Source organism: Orbicella franksi, chromosome 6, assembly GCF_964199315.1.
Source record: "Orbicella franksi chromosome 6, jaOrbFran1.1, whole genome shotgun sequence".
Lineage (NCBI taxonomy): Eukaryota > Metazoa > Cnidaria > Anthozoa > Scleractinia > Merulinidae > Orbicella > Orbicella franksi.
The window spans coordinates 18,676,982-18,692,852 of NC_138150.1; the positions used below are offsets into that span (position 1 = coordinate 18,676,982).

At 40.5% G+C, this 15,871-nt stretch overlaps 3 protein-coding genes across 4 annotated transcripts in view; 1 reads left to right on the forward strand and 2 right to left on the reverse strand.

Annotated features, from left to right (window-relative positions):
* Positions 1-15,871, reverse strand: part of LOC145490493 (polycystin-1-like) — a 106,271-nt gene that overhangs the window by 23,374 nt on the left and 67,026 nt on the right. Inside the window, exon 7 of the mRNA XM_081469601.1 lies at positions 560-726. Within this exon, the coding sequence (XP_081325727.1) occupies positions 560-726 (167 nt within the window). The remainder of the gene's footprint in view (positions 1-559; positions 727-15,871) is intronic.
* On the forward strand, positions 9,768-12,340 carry LOC145490378 (uncharacterized). Of its 2 annotated transcripts, XM_081469503.1 has the most exons (3): positions 9,768-9,838; positions 11,477-11,703; positions 12,260-12,340. In XM_081469503.1, the coding sequence occupies exons 2-3, from the start codon at positions 11,487-11,489 to the stop codon at positions 12,331-12,333; spliced, it is 291 nt and encodes a 96-aa protein (XP_081325629.1). In that variant the 5' UTR covers positions 9,768-9,838; positions 11,477-11,486; the 3' UTR covers positions 12,334-12,340. The 2 variants fall into 2 exon arrangements, with proteins under 2 accessions (XP_081325629.1, XP_081325628.1); XM_081469502.1 differs by lacking the exon at positions 9,768-9,838 and having other exon boundaries at positions 11,280-11,703.
* Positions 12,448-15,871, reverse strand: part of LOC145489379 (polycystin-1-like protein 2) — a 9,888-nt gene continuing 6,464 nt past the window's right edge. The window contains exons 4-5 of the mRNA XM_081468341.1: positions 15,256-15,421; positions 12,448-14,640 (exon numbers count right to left, since the gene is read on the reverse strand). Of these exons, the coding sequence (XP_081324467.1) occupies positions 13,184-14,640; positions 15,256-15,421 (1,623 nt within the window). The 3' untranslated portion in view covers positions 12,448-13,183. The remainder of the gene's footprint in view (positions 14,641-15,255; positions 15,422-15,871) is intronic.

The following is a 15,871-nucleotide window of genomic DNA, read 5'->3' on the forward strand; positions in this document are numbered from 1 at the left end:
ACCATCTCGGTTGATCCCCTTCCTCTCTTTTAATAGGGTGTCTTAATCTTGGATGACACCTTCCCTGGTTCATTCCTTCTTTCATACTGCGACTGCGCCCACTGAGTAAAAGTCATTTTCTTCGCAGTCATCATGTCATTTTCTCCGCAGCTGGCAAAAATAAAGACAATGCTAAAGTTGCTTTGCCCTCATCTAATACTTAACTCGAGATTTCTGCGTTTAATTTGATGAAGGACAACATATTTTGTTCAAAATAACTCAACTATTTTCCTACCTGGCGACACTTGACGATCTACAAGTGAATCGTCGGACTAGACGCAGATGACCAATTTTTGGCGACAAATTAAACGGTTGGAGACACAAAATGTTTCACATCTTTCACTATTTACAATCTGATGTGGGTTTTTGAATTATAAATTCCTTTTCGTGAATGACTACACCACCACTGCCAACATTTTGTGCAAGAAAACGAAGTTATTAGAGGTTACTGGGAACGAATCAGCTTTCTGCCTCCTGCTAAAATCAAAAGTAGTTCGTGTGGAGAGAAACACGTCCTCACCTGCAACTGAATGCGACCAGGAGACTCAGCATATACTTCCCAGGCCTCCACTGTGGCCTCCGTTATAAACTGGAGAGAAGGAAGTAAATACGCTCCAGATTCATTCTTCGCAGCTGATTGGTTGGTTATTGGAACCCCTGTGCTCCCTATTACCAATCGTGGCACGTCTAGGAGGTGAAAAGAAAAATATAAGTGGTACATGTATTCTTACACTTGCTCTGTTGCAACATATCCAAATATTTCTCAGGGTCCCTAGACTCCATAGTTTTAGTCGAATGGCTGCTTCAACTTCAACAGAAAGAAAAAAGAAAGACGCTATTGTTTCATTCCTTGAAAAAACAGATCAACATCGAAGCAATGTACATTATTTCCTCTCAATTTACAGTAACAGGTGAACAGTTACTTTTTAATGTTTACAGTATACCTTTTCGGTTGATAAATATTAAATAGAGTATGGGGGTCAAGTAAACTATTTGGTTTTCTAATTGGCCCCCATCTAGAAAACAAAGTTAATGATGAGGTTACCAACTGACAAATGCACGGTCAAAACTGAGACGAGAGTTTTAAACACTACACTGCCCCTTCCAATCACTGATAAGGTTCTTATAATACAGCAGTTTTTATTTAAGTGTCAAAAAGTAATAGGTTTTGCATCAACTATGCTACACGATTAGCTTAGAAAACTCGCGCCACTTTTTCATCCAATCAGAAGTCAAACCAAAACCAATTGCAACTCACTCGCACTCGTTTTCCCGCGCTTTGCGTCAGCTACATGTAATTACTTCAAGTTTTGATTGGTTCTCTGGATTGTCTGTGTCCTTTGTGATTGGCTAGAGTGACTACTTTGGGTTTGGTTTTATGACAGTCAATTGAAAACCGCTCTACCAAACTAGACATCGGTCTTCTCTCCCAAAGCGTTCAGCAAACAACCTATTATTCCCCCTAAACTATGTTTACACAAAGTCAGGAGTACAGCAGCTAGTGGCATAGTTAAAGATACAGACCAATGGTACCTCCTTCCTTTTTGCTCAAATAATAAGACCCAAATTAAACGACCGATAAATTTCCCCCCTCACTCTCTTAGCCTTCACTCCACACCCTCCCTTTTTAAGCAAAAAGAAGCCCGTTCTAGCGTTCTCACCCCATCCCCGCCCTGTTTGGGTACATTTGTCCACGTCACTGTCTATATTGTTTATAAGTTTATGAGTATAATGAAATTATTCTTCAAGGGGTGTTACACCACGTACTTATTGAAAACATACCTGGAACTAAGAGCGACACGTTTTGGCCTGTATTGTACATTGCTATCGAAGCTGTGATGTCACTTCCTCTCAGACCATTCAATTTGCACACAACTGTATGGTTTGGCTTTATGGCGGAGCACGACACGTTAGCTACTTTGGCTCGGGATAATATCCGAATCCTGCGGGACAATACGAAGATGGTCGAGTTGCCTCGGGATGCCACTAAAGTGATGTTAAACTCGCCAATAGCGAGATAATAGTGTCTAAGGACCCGTGTCCCGTTACTCCTTCCATCGCCAAAATCCACCGAATATACTATTGTTTGTGACGAATTCGTTGCTGTCACACTTGATGGCGTGACAAGCATGAGAGATGAAGATACTGACGGCGTTATATTGGGTGGAAATGTTGTGAATGTCAGTTCCTGATAAATTTCAACAAATTCCACCAGAAGGCAGCTGGTGTTGTATACCTCAAATCTGTTCGTGGATTTACGTGAGCCGCCACATGGATCAGTCTCGATCAGCGGAGTTACGCTGTCGTTTGCACAGTGGCAATCAGTGTCGTTGAGAACTGCAGCCAGTGGAAACATCTCATATGCGCAGGCCTCGATGCACTTATATGAGTTTATTGTACTAAGCCTTGGCTTGTAAAGATTCGATTCATTATTCTGTGTTTCATAACAACCCAAGTACAATTCGTCTGCAAAAAAGAGCTTAAAGTTCTCACTTGAGTTCTTACTAAATAGAGGACTGGCTGCCTGAAACAACTATAGGGGCTCTCTCTCCTCCGTCGAGGCCTCTTTCATGCTGCTTTGACCATGTAAGCTGGTAGTTCGGAGGCTGAAGATAGGGAATAAAGGATGTTTCCGCCCTTCTCCTCTTCTCATCGTCCCCCCGCGCCCACTCTCACTTCACTTTCCCCTCCCCTAGGAAGCCTCTGTGGAGGAGAGAGATAGGGGCTCGTGAAGCCAGGCTGCCAATTAAGGTAATATCTTTGTAGATACGCTCTGACAGGGTTTTGTGACGGCGGTAGTAACTAGAGCTGTCCGCTTACGAGAGTGTCCACTTTCAAAAGATAATGAATGGCAACAGAATACATTTGTAGAAAAAAACTATGATGTCCGATCAAATCTTAGAAACCGGCATCGCCAATATCTCACACTCCTATATGTCAGACGCCCCGATATGTCAGATGCCCCTATTTGTCAGACGCCCCTATTTGTCAGATGCCCCTAATTGTCAGATGCCCCTATATGTCAGATGCCCCTATATGTCATGTGCCCCTATATGTCAGACGCCCCTATATGTCAGACGCCCCTATATGTCAGACGCCCGTATATGTCAGATGCCCCTATTTGTTAGATCCCCCTATATGTCAGAAGACCCTATTTGCCAGATGCCCCTAGATGTCAGATGCCCCTATTTGTCATGTGCCCCTATATATCAGGTACGTGAAGTATACAAGAGAAATGCCGAAACATTAATATATGCTGTTTGCCGTAAATGGGAATTATTAATATCTCCAATCTTACCTCTCTAAATACGTGCACGTAAAACAAAACTTGAGAGCCTGGCATAAGAGACGGTTAATTTATATCTGTTTACACTTCAACCACGCGTATTTTGATGGCAGTTGAGCGTGACACGGAGTTACGATCGCGTTTGTAGAAAAATATATAACTATCTCAAGTTATTTAGCCTTTTTAGAAGTTAGAGCATTAGGAAAAGTGCTTAATTGTAAATGCTCGTTTTTTCAATACAGATAATCAGTAGCCTAGATGCCATATTGGTTGACCACGAAAGTAATCCAACACGGCGTTTCCATACTGTGAGCTCCGAAATTTCGTGCGAAACAGTTATACGAATGTCTTAAGTCTGGGAAAACGCAAAGACCTAACACTAAGAAAAATAATGATCTTCTTTATCTATTTCTTGACTTTATCCACTGGTACTGTATTGGTGTTGTATTTATTTTTTTATTGCGTGACATTGAAAACGATCAGTATTGTGTTTACGATGCAGATTCCTTCGCAATAACGGCTGCGAAAGAGACTACGCGATAAATTAATCAATTTTGAAAGCATGAAGCATTTATGAATTCACCAAAACCTAACAGCCCAGATCCGCGCGTGGCTAAAGTTATTTGGATCAATTCTGTAACAATTTCAGAAACAGATCGCCCCATTCAAATTAAAGTTTACTGAACTTGACTCGCAATACATGTAGGAGACTTCAGCCATTTATAGATCTCTTAAGAATTACGAAATCCTGAAAAATGCTCCACATTATTCATACTGAGACTTAGAAAATTTGTGGATCTAGTGAATCTAGATTTCTTGACACCTCCATTCTTCGAACCTCAGCTCAGCAAACCGATTTATTATTAGTCTTTTCCTTCCTCTAATAGTCGCCACTGACTAGAAGTCAAAAGCTGTCATTTTAACACAAATCATTTATTGGTAGTGTGACACATTAACCATGCAGAGGTAATGATAAACTTTTGGTATTTTGATATAGCGCCCCTATATGTCGGACGCCCCTATTTGTCAGGTAGCGTTACCAACTCTAGTGGCTTGTTGACGGTTTTTAAAAAGCACTGAAAAATAAGCGGAGTTCCCTCTCAATTAGCATCTCATATTCATAGAAGTTCAGATCATAGCGACGAAGCATTGGTCAGGCAGGATCTCTGACAAACAACTTGCTTCACTTTTAAATAAATAACGTCTGTATAGCTAGCAGCGCAACATTCACCTCCCTAGACAGTGTTGACTAAATTTAAGTTGAGGACCCACCCTCTGTGCGGCTTTGGTTGGCATACGTAGACACGTGACCAGCCGCAGCCAGGGTACTTTCTCGAGGGAGGAAGAGAGAGGACCTGGGAACGAGGTTGGAGTTTCTCACGCAACCTTTGGCGTGACAAAGTTTTGACGAATGACGCAACAAGTGCGTTGACAATGCCAGGTGCTGGAAATGCCTGACTTGCAAAAAATTTTGGACGTGAAAATGTCGGACACTGTGATGAAACATAGCTAAACTAAATTTACGCCTACAAAACGCGACTTTATCTATGAAAATGATAGTTTTACAGCACCCTCAAGGTTCTACGATTCTGCCGGTTTTCATGTGACGTCATCAATTTCCAAAATGAGAAATTACCAATCCTTGTGAAGTTTTAGTTTCATCAGATGTAAGACCCTCTAATAACTTGACGTTTTGCAACGTTTAAGCCCGACAGGGTTCCTCATTAAGTAATGAAGCACGTCGGATTTCCAAGTTTAAGCGTTGCGTGACATTAAAATGGCGGCTCGATAACGCTGTCGAGTAAGTCAAAAGATGAGTTATTGCTCAAGTTTTTACTAACTAAACAGTTCTTGCCCTAGACAAAGTACTAATTTCAATGTATCGGAGCTCTAGAGTAATAACGTTTCGTTTCAATGGCAAAACTCAATGACAAATGTTTCTGTTACTTTGCGGCCGCCATGTTTGTGTCCCTCGGAGGGGCACAAACATGGCGACACCATACAAAGCTCTATAAATTTGAGTGAAACACTTTTCCGAATAACGCGCGGATGGAAAACCGTACAGACTTAAAACTTGGCGATGTTATTTATCTATCAATCATCTTTCATATCTCAGCTTCTTGACTTAATTTATGGAATGGTTACGATTTTTATTTTTGATGGCGTGACACTGCAAACCAGCCATACACCAACGAGAAAATAACACAAATTCTATCAAGCCGTCGCGTATCTCAAGATCTCTCAGCAGTGTCTCAAGTAAAGTTCGCTCCATAAAGGAAACTAAGAGCTTTGGAGCTACTTCAAAATTTTATATTGTACTGTAAATATTTCGGACGCTTAAAAATTTCGGACGGTTTTATTTTCAGACACTGTTTTTGCCAGCAATTAAAATCGTCCGAAAATTTTTGCTAGACTGTTCACAGCCCTCTATTTTCTCGTATTTTTATTCGATCGTTGAACGCGCGGATAGGATCGCGAGAGAACTGGACGCCAGTGCCAGACGGAAGACTTGACTGGGTGGGGGGTGGGGATCTCTATTTCTTCTTGCTCGCTTCGCTCGCAAACCCCACCCCCATCCCCCCGCGTGAAGTAAAAGAATGCCAAAGCCGGGGAACACTGTCACGCTCGGTGCAGCGTTATGAACTAGTTACCTTTTTTACAGCGGAACAGCCAGTGGAGACGTGGAAAAGTAGGTCAATGGAATAAGATAATTATAAACGTATAGACCCTATTCAAAAATGGCTGCTTATTTATAAGCCTCGTTTTTTTAGTTGATAATTTAAAAGCATTATTACTCTCAAACGAGTTCAGGGAGGCTAATTTAAATGCATTTTCAATGTTCAAAACGTTACAAAAAGAATTTTTGTTTCACCAGCCAATAGTTCTTCGGTAGGCATATTAATAACAATAGCTGACGTCACTGATATCTTTGTTATTGGTATTCTTGTACCGCTGACAATGGATGATGCTTCTTCTGAAACATGTTTATGAATTTCATATGCATTGTGTGGTTTGTGAAAGCATTATATACAAAAGTCTATTTTAGTTCATCCTTAATTTTCAAGGATTTATCCACTGTGTTTTTTTATTTCAACTCAAATAAATTTCTAAAGCCTTAGCTTGTTTTGGTTTTTGTCTGGTGCTATACTCCTTACTGAGATCAAACTCTAACAAGGAGACCCAAATCGCGATAAATATTTTTATGACTACATAGCTGAGAATGAATGTACCTTCCATGTTTGCGCTGCATTTTATAAATGAGTTAAGACACGATGTGTCTTTGAGGGAGATGTCGTCTTTGTTTATCCTCTATTTTCATTTCATTTCATTACAATGCACTTAAAAAGTAAAAAAAAAAAAAGAAACATTTCTTCATTATTAAAATGCTTTGTTTTCCTCTAAATATATTTCCGAATGATATACATCATTATCCATCATCGTTGTCATTGCCATTATCATTGTTCAAAAATATTCTGAGTTCAGTTACAATTGTTCAGATTCTCTCTGCATATTGGGTCAAGGCACGATAAATTTTCTCTTGGTCAAGGTTAGCGTACTTTAAGACAAGTAGCAGTTTTGGCGGGAACTGCACATCATCACCACTCATCACGCCAGATGTTTGACCACTTCGTGTCAAAAGAGAAGCCGTCATCTTGATTCTCAATGTCGTTTATCACATCGATGTGACATTCCAGCCTGTCAAGAACTTGTTCATCTTGTGTTTCTGTGCGCAAGCCCTTCTACTTGTTCGTTCCTGGAGTCGTCGTTCCTTACAGCCAAAGCTTGAGGAAACGAGCGACCCGGGACGCTGCTGGAGAGTTCCGTTACAGACTGGATTTTGACTGGTTTTAAAAACAATGGAAATGAGTGGAGGTGAAAAATCAGCGGCTTGCTTGAGCCACGTATGTCAATTCAAACAGAAGTCTGACATTTTCGATTCGGACGATCCTGCACCTTTAGTGAGTTTTGAACCTATATCCTATAAGATGAGGCTCGCCACGATCCCAGTTTGATAGAATTTGTAAATTTTATCAATAGCACGGGGAAGGTTTCCATAATAATAAATCAGAAACTGCAATGGACCGCATACGATAAACGCTGCCAACGCAGGATCTACAAGAGATCTGAGCATGGTACTGGCCATGCGGTTGAATGTTTAAATGTCTAGGCGGGCCTTGTCCAGCCACATTTATTCTTTTGCTTTTCGAGACACCAATCTTGACACTTTGTCTCCTTGCGCCCCGAAACACGTGATGTGGAAACGCGTGTTTCGGGGCGCAAGTGAGTTCAAAGTACGGAACTTGATATAGTGCACGGGTCATTTTTGCAATTTATGTACGTTGGCTTTTGGACTGGCGTTACATATCTTCGCTACACAGTGCTGACGAGCCCCAAGAAGGGCGAAACAGCTGTCCACTGTTGCGATCCTACTTTATCGGTTCTTGTCATGTTGGTGTCTTGAAACGTTTTTCACGCAGTATCAGCCTTGCAGTCTATTGCTTATCCATAATAATATTCAGAAGTTAACTCTAACTCTACGTAAGAATCTCTTTCCCATTCATGTAATTGACAGGATCACTACGAAGGATCTCAGCAGGAGCGCGCAATAAACAAATCGAAAATAAAAAAGTCCGAAGGGCCTCAGGTTTACTTCAAGATTCCTTACATATGGCGATTTTCGGTCACAGCACAGACTGGTCAAAACTCGCCAACTCCTTTACATTTTTAAGCCCATTAACATCAAACTCGTCTTCACGAAGGTGAAAGATTCATTCCCCCAATATGCTCCAAACGCACAAACGCTCTTGGTATATCTACTGCATTTTTTAACACTTATCTAGAAATAACTTGAGAGAAATAACTTGGCAAACAGGTTAATATGGGATATTATCCCTCTTACAGTTCATCTTCCCTTCATCGGATATTGGCTAATTACCTCTTGACTGTTCACCTTACATTTAACGGCTGTTTGACGTGTTTTAAAGAGGTCTGTGGTAGCCATATTCTACGGAAGACGGATGTTACTATGGTTAATGTAAAAAATGTTGGTCCCAGTCTCTGCTAAAAGCAAGTGAAATTCGCTAGGGGCAACGCCGCAAGACCTTCACAGCATAAAGAATTAAAGCAGCAAAAATTAAACAACACGGAAAAAATTCAACTTCGCATTATCTGGGTAGCTCACTGGCATCGTGAGAGGCCAGCCGTGGAACAAAAGATGTAAAACTCCTTCCAGTGATTGCCGGGGTGAGATATTCACATGTTGCTGTATGTACATGGGGAAAAATGCAATAAAAATATTCAAATAATCTAATGCAAACGAGATCATAAAACTAAGCTTAAAATGTAGATTTGCCCGTTTTTTAAAAGAAAAGAAGCAAGAGAAAATGAGTATTAAACATTTAATGGTAGTGTATTGAATTGGAGAACTCCAGATAAAATATATTTGTTTAGAAAAATTATAAATTGAAAATATTCCAATTTGGATTTAAAGTACTTGTGAAAAGATTACTGTTCAAAACCCAACTATGTAAGTAAGTCTATCATCGGGCCTGACAACCAATCAGTGCTCGGAATACTGCTAACACGGAAATTGACTACCAATCGGGATTTTCTGGAAGAGTATTTTGATGATTTTCACTCTTCTATCGAAACTATGACACAAAACGCACAAACAAACAAAGACCTCAAATAGATCGAAACACATAGAATATGTAGATAGGTATGGTGATAGGTATGGGAAATCCTTGTAGTACACCCCTTGAGAAGGTTTGAACCAGTTCGTAGTGAAACCATTGTTGATTACTGCACTTTCGATAGCATTCGCTAAGCCAAATCGCTTTGGATTTCTGTCCTTTAACCTCGGACCAGTTAGCTCTCCAAAATCTCCAACTATTGTTAAGACGTTCCGGCAGTCAAATCGGCGCAAAATAGATTTGCATCATTCTCGAATTGACTTAACGTAACTTCGTCTCCCTTTTCATGTTCCTTCTCTACTTGCATTGGATCTTGTCCGATTTTGTTCGATAATATTTCCGTCGATAAGATAGATAGGTGTGGCGATAACACTGCACTTTCGATAACACCCTCCAAGCCAAATCGCTTTGGAATTTTTTCTATTTATCCACGGACCAGTTAACTCTCAAAGTCTCCAACTGTTTTCAAGACATTCTTAACGGCGGTCAAATCCCCACAGAATTGACTTAAACGTACCTTCATTTACAAATACTTTGATTCCTTCCCTGCTTGGATCTTGTCCGATTTTGTTCGATAAGATAACGGGGTATGGTGCCATGGCGATAAGGGGTGTCCTTGTAGTAAACCTCTAGAAGGCTTGAACCAGTTGGCAATGAAACCATTGTTGATCCCTGCACTTTCGATACTTGTGTAAAAGGTACTTATGAGACTGGGCCTTCAAGTTCCAGAGTTAAAGGTATCTAGAATCCTCATCGTGAAGGACCATTGAAGAGAGTCAAAGGCTTTTCGGAAGTCCAGTCAGTGAAAATAAGAAAGCGGGTAGGTTTTGCGATTTTGCGTGTTCCATGCCATATATGATATGATATTCCATATCAGTAATGAATCTGATATTTTACCCTATTATATTTTTCCCTTAATGAATTCTGCAGTTTGATCAGTATGTACTACATTTGGCTGAAGCGATGGTTTTAGGCTTTTGGTTATAGTCATAGTTGATTTCTTTTAGTCCCCATTGACAAGAGTCACCAGTTCGAGCAGCGAGCCACCTTCTTTTGTAATTAAAGTTAGGATCCCTCTTCGCGGGGAGATGGCAAATTTATTTGCGTCATAAGCGTCATTGGCACTCCCAAATAGGTCCTACCCCAATCATTGGAAACAAGACGTTTATAAAATTCAGAGGTAAATCCATCTTGGCCGGCAGTTTTATCAACCTGAAAATGTTCTGAAACTGTAGTTTACATTCCAAGAAAGTTAATGATCCTTTAAATGAATTCTATTCCTGTCCTCATCTGCGAGTTAAGATATTGATAAGTGTTCAATATAACCATCGAGGTCATATAATAGTGTATTACTTTCAGATGAGTAGATTCCTTAAGTGATAATACTTTTCAATAGTGTCTAGGATCAGTTTGTCACTATTTGTTATTGGATCGTCTTCCATTCCAGTTCTGTGCTGGTATTTTGCTTGCAGTTCTTCTTTTCGAGGGGCATTCTCCGGAGGGGGAGGGTACTTTGGGAATTTCTGGGTAGGGATGTGCCGCTGGGACCCTGGAACCCTTAGCCTAAACCAGAGCTAGTTCAGCTGAATTTTGCTACCCTATACTAGAGTAAACTCCCTAAATCCCCCCATCTATCGACACTGTGGAGGCTTATTTACGTAAATTTAAACTTACCGATTTGATTTTTTTATATTTTTGAGTGGCAATTCCTGGTTTCCTTAAAATCTTCAACCAACTGGTCAGTTTCGCGAAAAATGATACCCTATTCTAGACCCAAATGCTTTGATTTATATACCCTATCCTAGAGTAAACTGCTTGAAAACCATACCCTTCACAGCGGCACATAACTATATAGCCCATATATGACAGTACCCTCCCCCCCGGGGGCATTCTCCATTCCCCGATTATCATGACATTACATACTTGTGGTTTCACTATAGTTAGTATCATCCGAGCTAAAATCTCTATCAAAAGAATTAGTTTGGAAACATTAGTGAATTTATTTTTGGTATGTAACATGCACAAAATTACTCGTAACTTCAATCTTAAAGTGATAACAAGATCTGAAGGAAATTTGAGGGGGAGCAAAGCTAAGATTGGCCATTTTTGTGGTCGGTGAGTCGTGAGAAACCCATCTGTAAATCATGAATGACATGTACTCCGTGAGAAGTGTCAGTCTCCAAGAATCCTGAAAACAAATTTTGAGTCATCGAACATAAAATTGAGTTTCCAAGACTCCCCCTTTTCTTCACTCCATCCCCTTCTCTGGGCCCATAAAGCTTGCAAAAAAAAATCAAACGCGTAATTCATAATAAAAAGCAGACTCTGATGGAGTAATGAGAGAAGTGCTTCTCGGATTGAAAGTCTTGAGTTTGTCAACAACAATTTCAAACATTTTGGAAGCGATTCGTTGCCATGAAAATGTCTACAATTGCGTCACGCTTGTTACTTTTTGCAGACTACTCGAGATGGCGTTCATGTTCAAACTGGTGTCTGTGCTTATCGTATTAAGCATTTTCTCTGACGTCACTAGTCCGGGAGGCCGTTGGTTTAACTCAAATCGACATGCTGGCGATATCAGGTTCATGCAATCCCCCTCGTTGATTTTTCCCGGCGCTAATGCTAAGGCCCTTGACCCCTTGCTCACTGCAGTCGTCAAAGCGGTAGTTAAAGAAATTTTATCAGGTGAGAAGAAGGATAAAGGTGGTTAGTGAATTATATAGTTCAGTATTTGTTTGTAAAATTCGCACAGTGAGACTGACATCTTACGCTTGCGTTGTTTTGCAGAGGACGGCAAAGAAATGTAGATAGATTTATAACGCACGTGCACAGCCATGGTTCTCCTCATTAAATCTTTTGTTACTGGGCCTGAGACGGACGGCGACATGGAATCTATACGTTTCAAAAAAATGTTAATGACGTTATCTATACGTCTGTCCTTCAATTGATCATAAATAAGAACCAATCAAAAGGCGAGAATAATTTGACTTATGATATAAAACGCTATTCGGATTCTCGCGTAAACCTTTCTCGTTTATCTCAATTTTCCCGAAAATAGAAATTTGTAGGAGCTGTTTAGAGTAGATTGTGCCAGGAATAAATACTACTTATATCAGTATAAGCCCAAACAAAAATTAATCTGAGGATCATTCAGGCCAGTCAGTTTGAATGAATCATAATCATTTTTAAATAACACTGAACATTTTAGATAAATGATGTATTTTGATTTGTCTGATTTCAGACCAGGACGATGAAGACGACGGAAACCAACCCAACAATGATCAAAACCCATTTGGCAATGATCGAAACTGGTAAATCCGGCAAGGATCAAGATCTTTTCAGCGAGGACTGAATGGATAGTCCACCGTCTCTCTGTATTTGGACTTTTGTGAAATAACTTTAAAAACAATGAAATATGAAAATAAGAAAATTAATTGTAACCTGTATTGAAAGCTGTTTTGTTCGAATTGTTGGGAAAATAGGACAAAAATTAAACAAACCTCTCTTTATTTGTATAATCCCTTTGAGGTTACATGGGTGTTTTTGACAAGTTTGATTGGACGAAGAAAGCCCTGGAAACGATTGATTACTTCCCTGTTTTAGGTGTAATGTTTTACCAAATCACAGGCATGCCCTGTATTTCAGAAGAAATATTTTTTCCCCTTTACTTATGGTCTATGCATTTTTCCAGTTCGTCATAGAGTTACCATATTGACGATATTCTGGGCATTCCAAGTGCCATTCTTTGTTCGTCTTAATGGACACTTTTGTTTGGGCATTTGTTTTCTTTGAAAAAAGGGCTTTGTCCAGAATTTTCATAAGATTACTTCTGCTGAGCCGAAAGCAAATCTGTCAGAGCGTTTATCTGAGTTCGATTATGCAGCACACAAACAATACTGAACACGGGTCAAATTAAAATTGCAGCATTTATAGAGACAAAATTTTTCCATTCACGACTGCCAAACTCAGCAGCGTCACTCGCAGTTTCCTTTGTACTGAAGAATAATATGCAAGACGCTTTTATGAAAATCGGTTATCACAAAAACGATTATTAGATTCTATATGACCTATATTCATATTCGCCGAAGATAACTGCATACTGCATACGTATACCATTTATTATATTACTGAGGGCTACCTGGAAGAATAGAAGCATTACTTTACATTACAAGAAATGCTCTACGGTCTTCACTTTCTTTGCAGAACTGAGGTGGATCCTCCGTGATACATAGCAACAAAGCATGTCATCTTCATTCTCAATATCGTTTATCACATCGATGTAACACTCCAGTCTGTCTAGGGCTTGTTCAAGTTTTTCAGCCATCTTGTGTTTCTCCCTTTTGCTTGGGTGCTTGTATATCGCCTTATTTGTGTATTGGAACTTTGAGTCAGCGGTCTTGTTCAGTGCGCGTATACCCAAGAAATCCTTGAAGCGTTTCGTGATGAAATCCAACATTTCAAATTCGTTTTGCATTTTGTCGTTCTGCTGTTTTACGACTTCAAAAGACTCAATTATGATGGCAATGAAAACATTAAGAAACAGGAAATTTGTCACGATTATGTAAAGAAAGAATGTCATTGCTCCAAGAACCCTATACGAGTTAATCCTCATCTCTTGATAGCTAAACTTGCCAAGGAGGACACTGAGAAGTTTTTGCATGGTGCTGAACAACGAGCTGAAGGAATCGTGGCTGCTTCCTAGCAAAAAGTGGTAAATCTGCGAGAATGCTAGAAAGTTAATACTGAACACTAGAAGGTATTGCAAGAGTTCCCCACTAGCTTGTTTCAAAGTACATGAGAGGAGGAAGATTCGTCGGTTGAATCGGAACATCTTGATGAATTTGATGCACGTCACAAACACCGTGACTCCGAGCACGCTCTCAAACATTAGCTGCCAAGTTGAAACGTGTTGGAAACTAATAAACTTGGTTGGATCTTTATGGTAAAGGTTAATTGTCCATTTTCTCAATCCCAAACAGATGAAGTAATACGCTATTGCAATCCAGCAGAGTATTAAAACAGTTAGGTCCATAAGATTCCACACCTCTGCGAAGTACATTCTTCGCGTTTTGTAAAGCTTCTTCGCCTCGCGGTACGTGAAATACAGAATAAAAGCAAAAAACAAAACCTCACAGGCGAGAACAAACAATTGAAAATCACCGACATAACGATACAGGCGATAGGCTATGACCTCAGAATGCGGAAAAACACCTCCTGTTGGAAAGGTCTCCATTACGAACGTTACAGCGCAGAAAAGGTTGCTATTTGGATTATACAAGGTGAATTCCATGAACAGACTTCGTGTATAGTGGTCCAACCAGAGTTTATCCCTCGCATCCTTGACCTGTCGTAAAGCTTTGTAGTAAATGTGAGACAGTTCCAACACATACCCACCACCAGAGTACGTTGCTATGCCGCCTATGTAGGGGTAGCCATCCAGTTCGCTCGCAGCGCTGTAGTGCCAGGGACCTGGTGATAACGAAGTTTGTGTTTGATGACTGGAGTCGTTTATTAGCGATTCCCAGCGCGTGGAGTATGCTTGCTTGTCCTCTGACGTTATGCCGTATTCTGCGACGCACCTTAAAAAGAAATCCTTGGCTACAGGTGCCACAGAACAGGAATCTAAAAGTAAGAAAAGAAAGATGGGTAAAAAATGATCCAGTGGCAGAATATCAAACACACATGGGACTAGTCTGGCATTAGTTCAACTTTTCACTTTTCGTCGCTGACCGTGATCGCAACGTAAAAGCCAATACTGAGAACTGTGTTATCACTTATGTCACAGGCCACGGCGATTCTTGCTGCAAGGGTTCGGTGAAAAAGCAAGGAAAATCGCTTGTTCTTTGTCTCAACTATATAACGGTTTATCTATGGCTCTCTAGTCTAACCCTGGTCATCTCTCTGTCACGCAACGTCCGGAGAGGGGGTTCCGCTCTCTCGACTTTGCGTGACAGAGAAAAGGCCAGAACTGGACTATTGGCTCTCAATAAAGGATTATATCTCAGTGACCCGGTGTTCTCCAAAACAAAGGTAGGAACTCACTGCTCAGCAATCAGCTCTGCTAGAATTGTAGATACTCGAGTTTTACAATCCTGCAAAGTGGCTTGCAATATATTACCCTGAGCAGAAGTAACAAGGTTCGATCTAAATGAGATTGAGACTAAAAATAAGACTTAACAGGTATCAAGGTAACGAGCTTGGTCAATTTTTGTGTTGATTGTAGTGTACTTTTCCCACCTTTCTTCACTCTGTGTTGTCGGAGACGAGCCACGCCCACCACCAGCCCGCTCTCTCCTTCCATGAATTTCGGCGCTTTTCCTGTGTAGAAGTATGATGGCAGATTGTACAGACTTGGTAACAGAGCGTTCTCTGTCCAGTCCCACATGTCTCTTTGTCGAATGATCTACACGGGGAAGAGAGCAATAATTTAACACATCAAACAGTTCACCTTAAGAAAACTGCATTCATAGCAGCTGAGTGTTTTGGCGAATGACCAGTATAATTGACACGTCTTTCATTGGTAAAAGCTTCTTTCTCTCCTCTATCATGATGTGTTTGAAGAGTGTAATGTGAAATGACAAGTCCATAATAGCGGAGTTCCATACCCATATAGGAAAGTGAGGGAAACCCAGGCATTGATTTTCTCATGGTTATCATGGCTAGCGGTATTGCTCGTGGGCGCGTACGCACGCGGCGTCGACGACGACGGAGTAGCGCAAGGTGGCGGCCATATTCCAGCTAATATATAGATTTAGCGAAGCCTAAAAGCGGAACTCCTGAGCCGGGTTGTTCAAAGCTCGATTAACATAACCCAGGATATGCGAGAATTTTGATTGGAGTTTTATAAGTTTGC

What these genes read in the sequence shown, in the direction of transcription:
- LOC145490378 (XM_081469502.1), top strand. Translation starts at nt 11,355, where the DNA reads ATGAGAGAAGTGCTTCTCGGATTGAAAGTCTTGAGTTTGTCAACAACA. An exon ending in AGTTAAAGAAATTTTATCAG is followed by an intron (nt 11,704 to 12,259) that starts GTGAGAAGAAGG and finishes GTCTGATTTCAG; the next exon opens with ACCAGGACGATGAAGACGAC.